This window comes from Equus przewalskii, chromosome 20 (assembly GCF_037783145.1).
Source record: "Equus przewalskii isolate Varuska chromosome 20, EquPr2, whole genome shotgun sequence".
Classification (NCBI taxonomy): domain Eukaryota; kingdom Metazoa; phylum Chordata; class Mammalia; order Perissodactyla; family Equidae; genus Equus; species Equus przewalskii.
This window is the reverse complement of record NC_091850.1, coordinates 24,372,994-24,390,364: the sequence shown is the minus strand read 5'-3', so window position 1 is coordinate 24,390,364 and position 17,371 is coordinate 24,372,994. Positions and strand designations below refer to the sequence as shown.

At 42.1% G+C, this 17,371-nt stretch overlaps 1 protein-coding gene across 1 annotated transcript in view; it reads right to left on the bottom strand.

Moving 5' to 3' along the window:
* Positions 1-16,255, bottom strand: part of OXCT1 (3-oxoacid CoA-transferase 1) — a 129,155-nt gene extending 112,900 nt beyond the window's left edge. The window contains exons 1-3 of the mRNA XM_008539040.2: positions 15,815-16,255; positions 5,761-5,869; positions 4,583-4,673 (exon numbers count right to left, since the gene is read on the bottom strand). Coding sequence (XP_008537262.2) covers positions 4,583-4,673; positions 5,761-5,869; positions 15,815-16,249 — 635 coding nt within the window. The 5' untranslated portion in view covers positions 16,250-16,255. The remainder of the gene's footprint in view (positions 1-4,582; positions 4,674-5,760; positions 5,870-15,814) is intronic.
* Positions 16,256-17,371: the final 1,116 nt, after the last annotated feature.

Sequence of the window (17,371 nt, the reverse complement as noted above, 5' to 3'; positions counted from 1 at the left end):
TAAAAAGCAAAGGTGTCTAGAGTGGCCCGCAAGGCCCCGAGATGGGACGCACTTCACGTCCCTATCCCACTCCTCCCAGCTCCTTTCAGCTCACTTCTCTACCTCTGCTGGCCTCCTTACTGTCCCTCAGACACACCAGGTATACAACCAGGGGGGCCTTTGCACTGGTCTTTTCCTGTCTTGGAAACTTCCCCCAGATATCTGCATGGCTCATTTCCCACTTCCTTCAAGTCTCTGCTCAACTTTCACCTCAATGAGTCCTGCCCTGATCACCCCATTTTATACTGAAACTGCCCCTCAACTTTCACCCTCCCAATCCCCCTTTCTTGCTCTTTTTCTTTTTTCCACAGCACTGTAATCTCTCACATATTGGAAAATTTATTTTTCTGTCTCTCCCCACTGCAATGCAGGGTCCACAAAGGCAGGAACCTGGTCTGCTTTGCTCACTGTTGTCCCTGAGCACCTGGAAGCATATGCAGCACACAGAGGGTACCTGAGAAACAACTGATCATTTGTCCAATGAATTTATTGCTCGATTTCACTATCTCCTTCCTCACTGTTTCTTCTCTGACAAAAATGAAAATCATTGAGTCCTTATTCTGGATATTTTCTGTCTGCCCCTCCAAATCCATTCTCCCATCTCCAGCCTGCCCTCTGCCTAGGATGGCTGACCTGGTAGAATGAGTGCAGGGGCTTACTGGCCATTGGGTCCAACCAATGGCAGGCACCATCAGGAGGATTGGGGGTGAGAGGACAGTGATGACAGGATTGGTATTCCCCTGGCTCTCCCCCTGCCGAGCAGCAGGACCCTGGATGGCCCTCTCCATAAAGCTTTCCTCCAGGTCCTAACAGCTCCCTCCTCTCACCCCATGAGGCCTCAAGCTGGTGGGACCAGCTAAACTCTTTCACTAACTCCAGGGTTCTTCAATACTCATGTTGCTTTCCCTCAGTCCTGACCATGAGTCCATTTGGTAAACTCTCCTCAATTACCCACTTTGAAAGCACCATTGATATCCTCTGGAGCCCTGTCCAAATAAAGTCATAACAATAAAATAATCCATGAAGGTGGATATAGCCCATTTGCGTTCTGTAGTTTTAAATATCTGAAACTCCTTCCAAGCACACAGGTCCATGCCATAAGCCAGAATACGCTTGGTCATTCATTGACTTGGCAATTTTTCTAATTACTCTTCCATGGATCTCTGTTGGCTTTTCAAGCCATTACACATTTGAACTTGGCTCTGCTTGGAGATGACCTCTCTGTATTTGTTGACCTTGGCTCTGGAAACCATGTGTATTTGGCCTTTGCTTTGTTTCTGGACTAGCAACCTGGCATGGCAACCAAGCAGTGGAGACAATGCTCAGTACAGGCTACCACCTGACCAGGTACAAAGTTAGGGTTTATGCCTCAGAAAATGCTGTTACATAGTTTTTAATAAGAGTGTCTTTCTTGCTGCATACTTTCCAATTCACAAATTCAATAAACATGTATCCCTTATCTACTGTGTATACACTGATACAAAAATGAATAAGGCTAGGCCCTTACTCACAATAGAAAGAGAAAAGAAAGACATATATGATCATTTGCAAATGAGGAACATACCATTTCTAACAGAGAAATGTGTGTACTAAAGCATCTTGCAGCTCTTTGATTTTAAAGATAATTCTGATGAACTTTCAAAGAGATTATCTTGCTTCCCTTTAGTAGCCAACATTTTTCTAGCATACTTAACAAGAGAGAGATTTGACCTTTTTCCTGCAGCACAAGAAACTCAGGTTTCAAACAATTTAGTGGTGAAAGGAAGTCTAAAGCCAAGAATTCATTAAAGATATATATTAATGTAAGGCAAAAAGATCTTTCATGGAAGACATCAATGTTCTGCAAATATCTCTCATTTTCTGAATCTGAAATTTCACACTTTTCTAAAATCTCATTAATTGGCAATTCTTGTCAAAATAAAACACTAATAAAAATGAAGTTGCAACCATTTACCAAACAGTATTTCTCTTGCGTACTCTGATTTTATGCATACCTAAATCTCAATTACAAAATTTATATTTACTCTGATCATATCAAGAGTAACAAAAGAAAATAAAAGGCTGTATTTGGATATAAGGTTAATTTACGACATGGTTGTACGGGATAAGTGAAATCTCCCATGAGGTGAGAAGAGAAGTTCAAGTGCGCATCCCAGGAAGTGGTTAGCCCCTCCCAGACAAAATAACCAAATCTTGGGGGAATGTTTATCATCAGCCAAGGTGGCCTAGATCTCTCTGTTGAGCCCTTCAGAGCCCTTGAGAGCCCTTCAGAGCTGCAGTGTCCCCAACAAATAAGAAAGAGGGCACAGCAAAAGGGGCCACTTCCCTTTATCTCCTGGTTCAAAACCACTGGTGTAGAATCAGAAATTTTATTTAGAGTGAGAAACTGCTCATCAAGGCCTCACAGAACCCCTATTGACTAGTACTATATACAAGTAATGGTATTGTAATCACCAGCACAGGTACATACATATTCCCAGATAGTACTGATTAGTCTTCCACATCTAAGTGGGGCTGCCCTTGGAGTTTTCTAAATCCCACCTTCAAGGACTGTAATCTAAAATAATCTTGTCAGGAGGAAATGAGAGGACTAATATAACATACCTATTCTTCCCTTGGCTCTGTGATTTAACTGGTTGATGTACAGTTTATTGTGAAACTTTTGGTTCACAGGCTCATAACTCATATGTTAAAGTCTTCCAAAAATCAATGAAAGGCACATTCTCAATTTTTCCTACCTTTCTAATCAATCAATATCAAAGTATTAATTCATCTGAGTCATCCTAAGGGAGAGTTTATCTTATTGAGACTAAAAGACTAACAGTTAATACTCCATACCAAGGTAAGTGGCAACTCATTGCAACAGGTCTTACTGATTATTAAAAATAAACAAACAAAACAAAAACATCAATCAGGAGTCCTGAGGTTTGGAAAGACTTCCAATCAAGCAGATCTTTCCATAAAAAGAGGTGTTTTCTAAATGAGAAACTAGTTATTACTTCTAATTCCAAGTTCTCTCCATCTACCCAATGATTCAAACCATGTCACTGGTTTTCCAATGAAGCAATGCTAAGTTTTCTTCAGTCATCCATTCTAATAGCCAAAACAAAGCCCTCATTCCTGTAGACCCCTAGGATTTAAACACCCTAATTAGGAGAATCAACTACCAATGAGGGTGGGCAAAGTGCCTTCTTTGTGTCCAATGAAGTACGTTATCAGTACCTACTCTGCATCAAGAATTTATGTTGGTCTCCACCAGCTCTTGTAAGCGCTGAGCTATCTGGGAAACCAAACAAAGCACTGACACTCAAAAGTATTTTTTCAATATAAAGTCAGCTCTAAGGGCATGAGATGTGTTTAAGAAATATCAAGTGATCATGACCAAGTTACTTCTCTATTTACAGACAAGTTTCCTCTATTAAGTGAGGGAACAGGAACAGATGATCTCTACAATCCCGTCCAGCTCCAACACTCGGTGAGTCTCAGACTCACAGGCTGAGCACAGCAGGGAAGAGCAAACTAGTGTAAGTAACAGGATCAGCCTGTAATATACATCGAAGAGCACAAATACAATTCAGCATACAAAGAAAAGCTAAAAGTCTCCAAAGGAATTCAGGAGAGGGCAAGATCCATGAAGGTTAGAGAACTTTAATTGGACAAGGCTTCTTTGAGAATATGTAACCTGAGTCAAATCCTGAAAGATGGGAAAGACGTGGATATGCAGAGAAGAGATGGGAGGGCCTTCCAGATGAAAATAATAGCATAAATAAACCCAGCAAAGAAAACATGAGCACAAGGATAAGTTCAGTTTTGTTTCCTAAATAATCTACTATTTATTCTAAATTGCATTTACAATAATAGGCTAAACTGTCAATTTAGTTAATTTTAACTTTTTAAGACTTTATAGTCTTTCATCATTGAAAGAGAGCTGATATTATACCATTTTGTATAAAAGTAGCTTTTTCTCATAACTAAAAGTATCTTAATGTGCATGCCATTATTAAAATGTTATGGCTTATTGTTGACCATTTTGACATGCAATCCTACTGTCTTAAGCACTGGCTCCATATCCTCCTCCTTCTAACAAGACCAGCAAAATTTTTAATGGTTAATGGCATTTCCTATATATTATCTAGAGTAATGCCAGAACCAAAAGAAAGAACTTGAAACAGATTTCAAATTGATGTCCATCTTCCTTTAACAATAATGACCTGTAATAACACACAACATAAAGGAATCTAACATGTAAGATTCAATTTGAAAACATATATTTTAACTTTAACAATATATTTGAAATTTAGAAAAATAAAAGTACATCATATTAAGATATAAAATTATTCAAGTCCACTTTACTTATGATTATTAAGACTGATACCAAAAATATTTGAATACACTCTTGAGCTTGTTAAGCACAATCTTTTGATGCTTAAGCATATTGCTCACGTATATGAGGAAAATTTTCATTTCATTGATAGACTTTGTTTACATATTATGGGAAATTGTCATTTCTTTCAAGCCAACTCTTTTAAAGATGCACACTTACCCTGCATTGTTGCTAACTGCAGTTAATCCTTTTACTCCAGTCTTTAGTAAAGCTCCTATAAGGTTCTCTGGAATTCCACATAAACCAAAACCTGTAATAAGCCAAAAAGATAAAATAATTTGTGAAAATGATAATGTTCTTTCAGGGACATGTGTATATTATTCTTTTTAATAAGAAAGAAAAAATACAAGACACATTATTAGACCTATGAAGCAAAACACACAGATATATCTTAGCAACTTAATAAACGGCCACATAGCCATATCAAATGTTTCACACCATTATATGGCACCAGACATCACTGCCAAGCCCTCAATTCATAAGTGTAAAGCCAAGTGCAATATGTTAATATGGCTATACACTGTTCTTCTTGCACTTAACTACATATCTATTATTGCCCCACTTTATAATTCAACCTTTATACAGTCACTTTTTCAAACGTGTTTTATATGCCTGAGTCAATTTTGCAGAATTGGAAGCCTAGGGCAACGACTTTTATTTCTTTACATCTTCCGCAAATCTCAAATAGTATCAGGCTTAAACTGGACATTCAATGACTGATCATTTGAATGAATGAATGAAGAGCAGCCCTAAAAATAAGCCTTATTCCTGGGACCAAGGCCTAGAAATCCAAAGAAATTTATAAAAATCAGGCAGCAAGTTTAAGGAGCGTGAGACAGCGGTTCTAAAAGACATTCCAAACAGAAAGGAGCAAGAGAACTTGGGGGCTCCATAACAGATAGATGCTTTCTGGTCTCTATCTCATAAAAAAGGAGGAATAAAAGGAGTGGCTAGGTGAGGGCTGATGAGATCAGTGCAAACGTTTTAAGGCAAACAGATTCCCAAGGATCTAGGGGTTTTTCAAAGCTACTAATAAGACATCACCATTCGAAGCTTCAGCCCTTCAAAATAACAGAAAAAGAAACACAAGAGGAAAAAAAGTAAATTATAAAGTGCTGCACTTTGCTAAACTTCCAGAAAAGGGACACTGTAATAAAAATAATAGATAATAAAATATGTAATAAATAAATAAATAAAAATGAAATAATGAATAAATAACAACTAAGTAATAAAATAATTCACATTTCTAATCTACATAGCATTGCCACTATGATTTCCCTGCTTTGCTAAAAACATAAGGATGTTACCATAAAAAGGAAAACAATACTATTACTCACCACCAACCAGTACCGTTGCTCCATCAGGGATGTCTTTTACGGCTTCCACTGGATCGGTATAAAATTTGGTATGGTGACGTGTGCTGGTTGAAAAGTAGCAAACACATCCCTAAAACATTAAAAAAAAAATTTTTAAGTGAATAATCATTTGGAGATATGTCTTTACATGTACAGTCACGTGCTGCATAACAACGTTTTTGTCAACAATGGACTGCACATACGATGGTGGTCCCATAAGATTAGGACCATACAGTCTAGGTGTGTAGTAGGTTATACCATCGAGGTTTGTGTAAGTACTGTAGGGGAGGATGAAATTTTCCTCTACCTTCTAGGTTCTTCTGGCTGGTCTAAGAATTAAATTGATATGAGACAGAATAACAGGAGAAAAACAAACAAAAGATTAAGAACATGTATACATGAAAGAAATCCAGGAAAACAGAGTAACTTGCCGAAATAGCTGAACCCTTCACCTTAAATACAATCCTCAGCTAAAGACAAAAGAAGATATTGGGAGTAAAGAGAGTCTGGGACTTCAAGGAAAGGAAGGCAATTCACAGGTAGGTGAAAAGGAGCAAACCTTTGGTAAACAAGGGTTTGGCCACACAGAAACAGAAGAACACAGAGGGGAGCTCAACAAACAAGCTTTTCTAGGTTCCTCTCTGTCCACCATCTCATATCTCGTTCATGTTATGCTAAGGGGATAGCTTGCTTCCCAAGACAGGTTTTTTTATCTGAATTCTTTTAGGCAGTCAAGGAGGAAGTAACAAGAAAAACTTGAATCTTTTGTTTCTTAAAAATAATCAGCCTTAGAGAAAAACTTTGAGTCTTTTGTTTCTTAAAAATAATCAGCCTAGAGGCCAGCCCCATGGCTGAGTGGTTAAGTTCATGGGCTCCACTTCAGCGACCCAGGGTTTCGCTGGTTTGGATCCGGGTCGCGGAGCTGGCATTGCTCATCAGGCCATGCTGAGGCGGCGTCCCAGATAGCACAACCAGAAGGACTGACAGCTAGAATATACAACTATGTACTGGGGGGCTTTGAGGAGAAGAAGAAGAAGGAAAAGAAAAAGAAGATTGGCAACAGATGTTAGCCCAGGGGCCAATCTTTAAAGAATAAATAAACAAATAAATAAACAAACAAACAAAATAAAAATAATCAGCCTAAATTAACACTCATGTTAAAGGGACACATTTTGGGGTGGTAAATTTTGCTCCCCTTCAGTACACTCTATGATGTTCACACAATGACAAAATCCCCGAAGGACACATTTCTCAGAATGTATCCCGACATCAAGTGACTGAATAGCAGTTTCTTCAATTTTTATATACACAAGGATAATTTCACTATCTCCTCTTCAAAAGGGTAGGGCTATAAGTAGTTCATCTTAAGAGTAGGATGGACATACTCCATCCCCAGACTATCACTGAAATGCTCTTGTGATCCACGGCTTCTATTATATAAGGGAAAATTCTGTGTTATTTGTAACCACCCAAGAGTGAAAGTAGATAGCCCATATACTGGGACTCGAATCTCCAATAATGGTCTCATCAAGAATCAATTTCTTACAGTAACCTAACTTCCCATTCAATCAACAAATATTTACCAAGATCCTACTATGTGACAACCACCATGCTATTTACTCCAATCTAGTAAGTAGTAAGACATAACTGCTGCTCTTGGGAAAATTAAGGACAGCATGACCAATACTAAAAATACTACATAGTGGGGCCCTTGATACATTTGAGTGACAGAGAATGCCTCCTAAAGGGACATGTAAAGAACAGCACACAGGGGCTGGCCCTGTGGCCAAGTGGTTAAGGTTCTGCATGCTCTGTTTCAGCGGTTCGGGTTCACAGGTTAGGATCCCAGGTGTGGACCTATTCCACTCATCAGCCATGCCGTAGAGGCACCCCACATACAAATTGGAGGAAGACTGCCATGGATGTTAGCTTGGGACTAATCTTCCTTATGCAAAAATAAGAGGAGGATTAGCAATGGATGTTAGCTCAGGGTGAATCTTCCTCACAAAAAAAATTAAAAAAGAATAGCACACAAAGACATCCAACTATGGGGCTTGGCATTTATGGATGTTGTAGAAAAGCAGCAAACTATTATTTACAAGGGAGGCATGGCTAGAATCACCACAGTGTACTATTTAGTGCAAATCACATTATCTAAGTGAGCATTCAGGATCAGTTTTAAACTGTTTCCCTCTTTATATTTCATCTATAACACAGACAGGAAAAAATTAGAAAGTCGATCGTGTTGCAATCAATCACTCATACTCAACATCACCTCTCCTTTATTCTCATCACATATTCAACATAAAAAGAGAGGGAGTAGAGAGGATGACACCTGACTCCCTGTGTGCTGCCACCATAAGGAGTCTGTAATTGTTCTAGGCTCACACCCACTGCCTGTGAGTCTCCCAGAGAGACATCCTGAGGGGGTCAAGATATTAACTCAAATGAGTTTCTATCATTCTTTTCTTCCTCTAAAAACTCCTCTCATAAAAAGTGTCAATTAGTACAGAAGCCTATTTAAGAAAACTATACTGAAAGTCAAATGAGATTTGCAAAGGTAGAGGTCACACAGATGACTTTTGTCCCTTTCAATTCCAACCTTGGGCAAGGTCAAGTAAGGAGGGCGGTATACCCTGGATACCGCCAAAAAACAGGGAAATAAGTGGAGGTAGAGATAGAAAGGAAAGGGCTTGAGCCACTAAGACCTGTCTTCTCTTTCCTATCCTCAAGTAGAAAAGAGTTGTTGGATTCTGTTTTAAACATACACATACACACACAAACATATTTTCAATCCTGGACATTAAGTTTGACAGCCGGAATAAATAGGCCAATGGACACACTGTAAAATAAAGTTGAGGATGTAATTGTGGGCCCTCCAAGAGCAGTTCAACCGACCCTAGCTAATCAACAGAGTGATTAAGAATTGCCTTTCAGAAAATTTGCAAAGTCATGTAACCAGAGCATGTGCAGAAGAAGAAATCTTGACCAGAAGTGACTGTGGAACCAAAGATTCTCCTCCCCACAGAACCTAAGGACTGAGACGTGACTGGGACTTAAAAGTGGGACTCCTGACCCACAACTAAAATATACAACTATACACTGGGGGGACTTGGGGAGAAAAAGCAGAAAAAAAGAAAAAGAAAAGAGGAAGACTGGCAACAGTTGTTAGCTCAGGTGCCAATCTTTAAAAGAAAAAAAAATTGTAGAGCTCATAATATTTAAAAAAAAAAAAAAGTGGGACTCTTATCAGGAGCATGGGGTCCATCATTCAGGAAGATCTGGTATTCAAATTCCTTTCCCACCTTAAGGTTTAAAACCCCATCATAAATGTCTAAAAACTCATCATAAATGTTTAGAACCTTATCATAAATGTTTAGAACCTTACCATAAATGCTAGAAACCCACCAATCAAAACCTGCCCCATTAGCATTTCCGTGTGCCAGCCTGGTCTCCCTAACCTCTTAAATTTCACCCCAAATCCTGAATTGAGGAGAAAGATCTGAGGGCACACACCCCCTGTCTCCCTGCAGATTGATCTCACAGAATAAAGCTGATTTCTCTCCCAAAAGCTGATGCCATAAGTAATTGACTTGTTTATGTGCATCTGGTAGGAGCACCCCATTTCTGTGCAATGACAAGGATACCTCCTAAAGAGAAAAGAGAAAAATACACATATATCAAATACAATCAACTCATTTTACAGGTCATGTTTCTGCAGCTTGGCAAGATCTTGTAATTTACCCAAACTATGTTAAAGCAAGACCAGAGCCCAGGATGACTTCCCATCAGAGTCCTTCTACCACAATATGCTTCTCTCTGCATTGTTTAAAAGCCCTCAATTGTATTCCACTTCAATTTCCTTATTCATATACAACATATCTTTATGAGTATCCCATTTTATCATGAAGAACTCTACAATCATTATCTCCACTTAGGGGTGAAGAGTCAGGGCCTTAGTGGCAGGAGGAAAACAATGAAAGAATTTATCTACACCTAAGTAGTCTGAGGGGGTGAGGCTGCCTGAACTATTCATCCATGGACTCAGAAACACGAATCCTAGAGAGAGGAAGTCAGAAGAAAACTCACTTCTCCTACAGACCAAGAGAGGCTTTTTACCATTAAGGAAAAACAAAAGCATATTAAATACAGCCTTGTCAAGGAATTCCATTCTTTTCTTTCAGCTCATAATTAGTGTCTTCATTACAAACAGTCAGAAATTAATGAGATGCTTGCCCTATACTCAGAAAAATTACCTCACAAGTACTTTAGAAAAGACTTACGTGTTTCACATTTATCCACATGACCAAAAGTTAAAAGCAATAAAAGTCATTCATGTTTCCAGAGAATGTGAGAAGGGCTCAAGATAACTTACAGGCACTCAACTCTGGTTTTTTCATTTTTCATACAATCAGTTAACAATAAATGTTGACATTTATTATCTATTTGTTATACTGACATTTGATATCTATTGGCTGAAAAACCAACAGAGTGGCATAATGGGCCACACTCCAGTAATATTGGGGTCAAAAATAACCTTGCTTCAAATCCCAGTTCAGTCACAATTGTATTGTCAAAATTGACTATAGTGGAACCATTTTAAAATGGAGTTGGAGCTACCTTTCCAGAGGAACTGCCTTGGTCTCCTGAACCTTGGGCTGGACCAAACCTCGGGACTGGGCCAAAACAGCAATTGTTTTACAAACAATTGTTTGAGAAGTTGACAGGAGAAGGGACATCCTGATCACAAACACTGAGGACAGTGGACTTTCTGAAGACAGAATCAACTGTCAGTCAATGGGTTGAAAGATTAGCTCTCTGCCTCCAACTCCAGTTAAAATTCTTTGTAATACAACCTCCCTTCTTTGTCTTTAAAAGACCCTGATTTTTACTCCCTAGTGGAACATTATTTGGGTTTCTCCCTGAATGTGGGCTCCCCAAATTGAAATTCTTGAGATGCCAAATATACTTTTGCTTCTCTTGCAGTTTATGCCTCTTATTCATAGACAGTATGAACATGAGAAAATTATTTAAATTCTGAGTCTCCTTTTCAGAGGGTGGGGGAGAGGGATTGATTCTAAATTTACAGAAGTATGATCCTTATTTCCTAGGGATATAACAAGGATTAAATAACGATGCATGCAGAAGCACTTGGCCCTGTGCCTGGACTACAGAGGCCACCAGGGGATGTTACCTTCCTTTGGGGAATGCAGCCTTTTCTCCATTCCCCACCAGGGCAGTAAGATTAACTTGTCATCTACTGGAATTTAGTTTTCATTTTTAACCTCCTCACTCTACCCAACATACATGCACATGCACATTTTCCTGATTTCACAAAGAACTTTTCTTAACATGGCTCAGACTGTACCAAATTAGTCCATGCAAACTTTGTTGAGGGTTTTGAAAAAATGGGTCCTAGCTGAAAGATTACTTTATCCTATTTATTTTACTTGCAATCAAGTTTGTCAGTCCAAGTATTCAAATATTTTTGAGCAATTCAGCAGTATGAACACAGGCGATGGGGCAAAGAGGAAGCAGGACAGTTGAGGCCAGCTGCACCACAATGTTGACTGCACATCTTCAAGGCCTACAGCCCAGATTGCTGCCCAGAGCCTGGGAGGCAGCACCCCAGAGAAAGCCTTTGGGTCTGTTCTCTGATCTGCTTCCTCCAGATATTGCCCGCTTTCTCTCCCCACACTCCCTGCCTCTGGGAGTCAAGGAATGGCCACCCACACCTTCTAAGATTAGGCAGGGAGGCAGAAAAGTGTGTCTCTAATAACATCTTACCTTTCTTCCTTCAATAACCGAATTCAAAGCAGAGCTCTAAAATGCTCCTAAATTGACCTCTGTCTTCTAATGTATTTTAAATACTAAAACAATGATGTAAAAAGACCCAAGCATCATCTGCTACAAAAATAAACAAATAACCTTCAAATTTGCAGAAGTTACCTAAAAGAATGAAGAGTAATGAACTGTACAGCTTCAACATCTACTTATTCTGCGGATCATTTTTTCACTGAGGTCTTCCTTTACCTTCACATCGTGTATTTCACTTTGTTTATCCACTCTCCTACCTTCTGCAAAATTCCATTTTAGTGCTGCCAGTAGTTTCTGCTACTACTATTGGGGGAAAGAAATGATAATGATTCAGAACTGAACTGTAAGAAATAATCAAAATTCTTACAGTGCAAAACCTTTTCTATTTAATCTACTTCTCCGTTTAATATCCTCTCCATCTTCACCCTTGTCCGCCACTTCAAATTCTTACACTTAAGCTTTGAGGTCTGATTCCACTGTTGAGCCAAAATTTTATCTCATGACTTCCCAATCCAAAATTTCCTTCCTTTTTAACTACTTCTATTTCTTCCACTTAAATTTCTTTTTCCTGTCATTTGACACTCCGGAACTTAATGAAAATGTACTTTATTTTGAAAATCTTTCAGGGAAAATCCACAAGGCATACTGCTTTTTTATCTTTAAATAAATCTTATCTTAATGATATGGAACTGTACACCCAGGTGATATTTACCTGGTCATCTTAAACAGTTAAATAAATCAGGACACAGAAAGGTTGACATTGCCCACTTCAGTATCAAACTTTGATAGACAGAAGTGAGGAGGAGAGGCCACATGGAGAGAGATGAAGAGAAGTAAAAGGCATGTTAGAAGGAAAAGGCAGTAAAGGCAGGTGGATACACACGCAGACTTGCAAGAGTATGGCATCACCGCCAAGAGAAGGTGGTGACGAGTGTTAAAATGCTTTAGCTGTCCAGCACTGGACCAGTGTCTACCAGAAGTGGAATGTTCACCTTGACTAACCACTGCCAATTACGTACTTATGACACGAATAAATCACAAGGAGCTCACATGGAGTTGCTGACACTAGGCAATTCTCTACAGCAGCGGCATACTTTGTTTTCGAGGGAACATACATGTTTTGTTCCAACAGTGGAGAAACATCTAAAGGATCACAGATGAAGGAGAGACACACTCTGCCTAGTACATCAGAAAGCTTGAAGAGTTCGTCAAGAGTCAGAGTATTACTGAGGATGGGGAATCCAGAAAGGGGGAGCTGCACGAGTAAAGGCACAGAGATGGAAAAAGACTCAGTGTATTCAGCGATGTGTGAGATCAGGTCGCATGGAGAGAAGCTAATGCAGATCAGGCTAGAAAGGGAGACTGGGGAAGGCTGTCAAAGGCCTTAAAGACTACACTAACGAGTTTCAACTTGATCCTTCAACGAGGAAGGGATAGCAAAGCTTTTGAAACAGACAGATGTCAAAACTCTCAAACAAAACCCTGAGTCAGGAAAGTGGCAGGGGAATTCATTCTTTCATTTATTCATCCATTTGCTCAAAAATACATATTCTGTATCAAATAAACTAAATACTCAGGATATAGAATTAAAACAAACAAAAAAACCACACAGGCAAGGTCCCTGTTCTAATGAAACTTGAAAACTAACAAGGATAATAGTCACCAATAATTAGAAAATCATTACACATGATACTGGTGATCAACCGGAGGAAGAGAAAGGAGAGGAGAGAATGGTTCCAAGATTTCTAGCTTACACACTGGATGGATACTGGTGCCGTTAATCATACTGAAAACAAAACCAAACAAGGGAGGGAAAAGCCACTGTATGGCTGGTTTATTCGGGTCAGAAAGAGCTTGAAGTGCTGAATAACATCCAGGGGCAGTCGACCAGTAAGTTGTACTAGGAGGACCGAAGCTCAGGAGAGTCTGGGGTAGGAGATAAATCTGGGAAAAGACCGTTTCAAGGCAGAGAGGCGAGTAAAGTGTTAATGGTAGTTTAATGATTTTTTTCCAGTAATAGTTTTCTATAGTGAATGGAAAAACAGTACTAAATGCTCCCTCCAAAATAGTAATGGAGGGAGGAAGATATCTTCAGAGAGTCTATTTTGATCTAAGTCAATGCTGCTAGCTCTGAAAGTGCAGTCCTCAGATCAGCAGCATTAACATCACATGGGAACTTATTAATCCAAGGTATGGGGCCCCACCCAGGAGCTACGAAATCAGAAACTCTGGGGCTGGACACAGCAATCTGTTTAATAAAGCCTCCAGGTAATTCTGATGCACGCTCAAGTTTGAGAGACTTGCCTACCATGAAAAACCAAAAAATCTATGTCATTTTATCAGTTGGTTATGTTTAGGAGAACAATTCTCAAGTTTACTTCTTGAGTTTGCCCACAGGTTCTCTTGCCCACTGCATTAAACATGTCTATTCCACCCAGGGTAGGGTGTAATGTTGAGAGAGATGAGAATAAGGCATACTTCATGGTCCCCGCCAACAAGAAACTTCCACCTGGTTAAGAAGACAATATGTACATTTGAAAAGTTAACACAAGCATTACGCTTAAACCAGAAGCAGGAGGTGATGATTTAAGGGCTCAAGGAGCAGTAAGAGCACTAAATGCCACGCGCTGGGGGATCAGTGGAAAGCAGGAGTTGGACCTATGGCAATCCAAACTGAAAGGCAAAAGTCTGAATCTTGATATGAACTTTCAATGAAATACTGCAAAACCCATAATTTGTAGCTCCGCCACCTAAGAAGAGGGTTGCTGGGCTTCAGGAATGGTTTAATGATAGACCTATGGCGAGAAAATGAATAAACTACACTTAGGCAAATAAGTAACTGCCAAAGCAGGTGATGTTATTGACCTTGCCCAAGAATATCGGAGGGTCCTGGTTTGCATTAATTTCAACACCCGCAGCAACCTTACCGAAGGTCAAGTTCCCTTTTAACAGCGCTTTATATATCCAAAGCTATCTGCAATTATCAAAATGCTTCCTAAGAGGCATTTATGCGTAAAATGTTCCAGTTTCAAGTCATCCCCTAGCACTTACCTAAGGGGCTTAGCGGCCCCCCCGCGTTCACTGCTCTCAGAGATTGGATGCCAGAAAGAGCGAGCAGTGGGGCGGACCAGGAATTCTCTGTGAGTACGTAACGTGTGCAGAGCACGCTTTCAAGCTCAGAACTATTATTCATTACGCTACTAAGTAAAAACATCACTTTTCGTTTTCCCTTCCAAAGAAGAGGCTCCGCGGTTACGGAAGTAGCCGAGATAAGCCACCCTCCTGGACCTAGAGCTCTGGTCCACTATTCGCCTCCGAGGGCTCCAGACACCGGAGTTTACTTACACTGTAAGCCCACCGGAGCGTGGGCTTACAGGCGGGGGACAGGGCATGGGTCAAAAAACACACCAACCAACAATCGGGGCGAGAGTGCCTCGGATACCACTCGGTGGAGAGTTGGCAGTAAGGGCGGAACAAGGTTTTCAAAGGGCTTTGAAAACAGAAATCCTCTAACGTGGGTCCCAGGGGGACGGGGCGCGAGCCACCTTCCAGGCCTCCAAAGCCTCTCCGCTTGGCAGGTAAGACGCCCAGGCGAACGCTCCAGTTCCCTCTCCTACTGCCGCGGTGCGGCACAGCCAAAGAGGGGAGGAGGGGCAGGGGAGGGGCGCGCCCAGCATCCGCCCCCTTGGCGGCGAACTCGCGCTTCGCCCTAACTAACCTGGCCCCTGGGTTCGCGGCCTCTAGAGGCGGCCCTGCCCCAAGATTCTCAATGCGGGGCGCAAACCTACCCCTGCTGCCTTCACCCCTTCCCCTCCTTAAACTGATGCGCCCTCCTGGCCCCGTTCCGGCCGCCAAAGCCCCTTTTCAGGAGGCTGCCCAAGTCGGAGATGCGTCCCCAGGAGGACGGAGCGAGGCTCGAAGGGCGCTGGCGGCGGGGCCACGCGTCCTCCCGCCGCTTCTCAGCCTCTCCGCGCGCTTCTTTGCCTCGTCTCGCCCCATCGGGGAAGCAGATGCAGAACCATGCCAAAGCAGGCACCCAGGGGAGCTCCGAGGCAAGGAAGGCGTCGGCGCTTGGCAGTGCCCGGGGTACGGCCGCACGGATGCCAACTCCCGGGCTGGGGGGGGGGGGGGAGGCGGGCAGAGGAGAAGACACGGGCACCACTCGGAGTTTCGTCCGCGTTCTTCTAACGCAGGGTATTCCTTCTTACCCGCTCTTTACCTTGAGCCAGGCGCCCCCGGAGCCGCGGGCGGAGGCCCAGGGCCGTTGCCAGGAGGACAGGAGTTTGAGAGCCGCCATGTTCGGGGTCCGGCTGCAGGAGGCGGCGGGTTGCCGTGCGCGTGTGTGTGTGTCAGCGAGTGCTACCTGGGCCGCCGCCGGTCCACCGGGAAAAGAGGGAGAGGGAGGCGCGCGGGGGGCGGGCCGGAGGCTCGATCGCAGAGGCGGCGCCTCCGCTGCCGGCTGAGGCTTACGGAGCAGCGCGGCTGGGAAGGGCCCCGCCCGCGGCTGAAACTCGCGCAGTCGCGGGATCCCAGGGAAGGTCACCCCCCCAACCCCGCCCCCAGCTTCGGGGCTGCCTCGTTTTTTCGCTGTTGGGCGCGTTCCAGGCAGCTTTTTTGGCGCGCCCTGCCCCCTCCGCCCCTTAGTCAGGCCCATCAGTGTGAGGGGGCGCTAGTGTCTGCCTTTCCCAAGATCAGGGATGGGTGTAGAGGCGGGAAACTTTTCCTTTCTTTCCTTTTAGGTTCCTTGGCTGATCTAATAATCAAATCGACATAAGACAGATTAACAGGAGAAAAACAAAAGCTTAATAACATGTATACCTCCTTTTTACGTGGGAGATACCCAGAAAAACTGAGTAACTTGGAAATGGTGGAAGCCCTCACCTTAAGTACCATCTTCAGCTACAGACAAAAGAAGTTGGAGCTGGGAAGTCAGTTATGAGAGGTTATCAGGAAAAAAGCAGTAAATTGATAAGAGTTTCTAGAGATGTCATCCCCCTCTTTCTGCTACTGTTTGGGAGACACCCTTACAAAAGGAGGGTCTTAGACATGGGTAACTGTCTCTTACAAATGGGTAACTTCTACTTAGTTTTTAGAGTTTTTCTAATGTCTGCTGTTTCTTAAAAATAATCAGCCTAAAATAGTTCTTATGCTAAAGAGGCATATTTGGGGGTGACAAATTCTGCTTCCCTGCATAACTTGTGGCCTAGGGTTCTGCAGCGGAGGAGAGTCCGCTGCTTTTCCTTGTTGCTTTTCCAAGTCAGTGTCTCCCACGTGTGTGGGCTGCAAGGGGGTTCCCCCCCAGGCCCCCTACTGCTCTTCTCCAGCCTGGACAGTGTTCCCATTTCTTCCATTTCTCAGTCCTCTCTCTCCACACCTTGCCCTGGCTTACGTAGCGTGTTTGCTCTGAGAACGTGCCATGAGCCGTCTGCCGTGAGGTGTAACCAAGCAGGTAAGCCTGGTCAAGAGGGCCAAGATTAGGGCCTCTGGGACCTGGTTTTAGCACACTTTGTCCACTTTGTCCCCCTTCTTCCTCATCACCCAAGTCTACATTTTCCGGGAACTTTCTGGCACTGAAGTCCCAGAAACTCCAGATTACTGAGCCTATGCCACCCTACAGTGTGTATCCCTCTGAATGACCTTAGGCAAGTTATGTAACTCTCCTAAACCTAAATGTTCTAATCTTCAAATTAGGATTGCATACAATACTCAGAGCTGTCATAAAGTTTATGTAAGCTAATTCATGCCAAGCTTCTGGCCCCATTATAAACAGTCAATA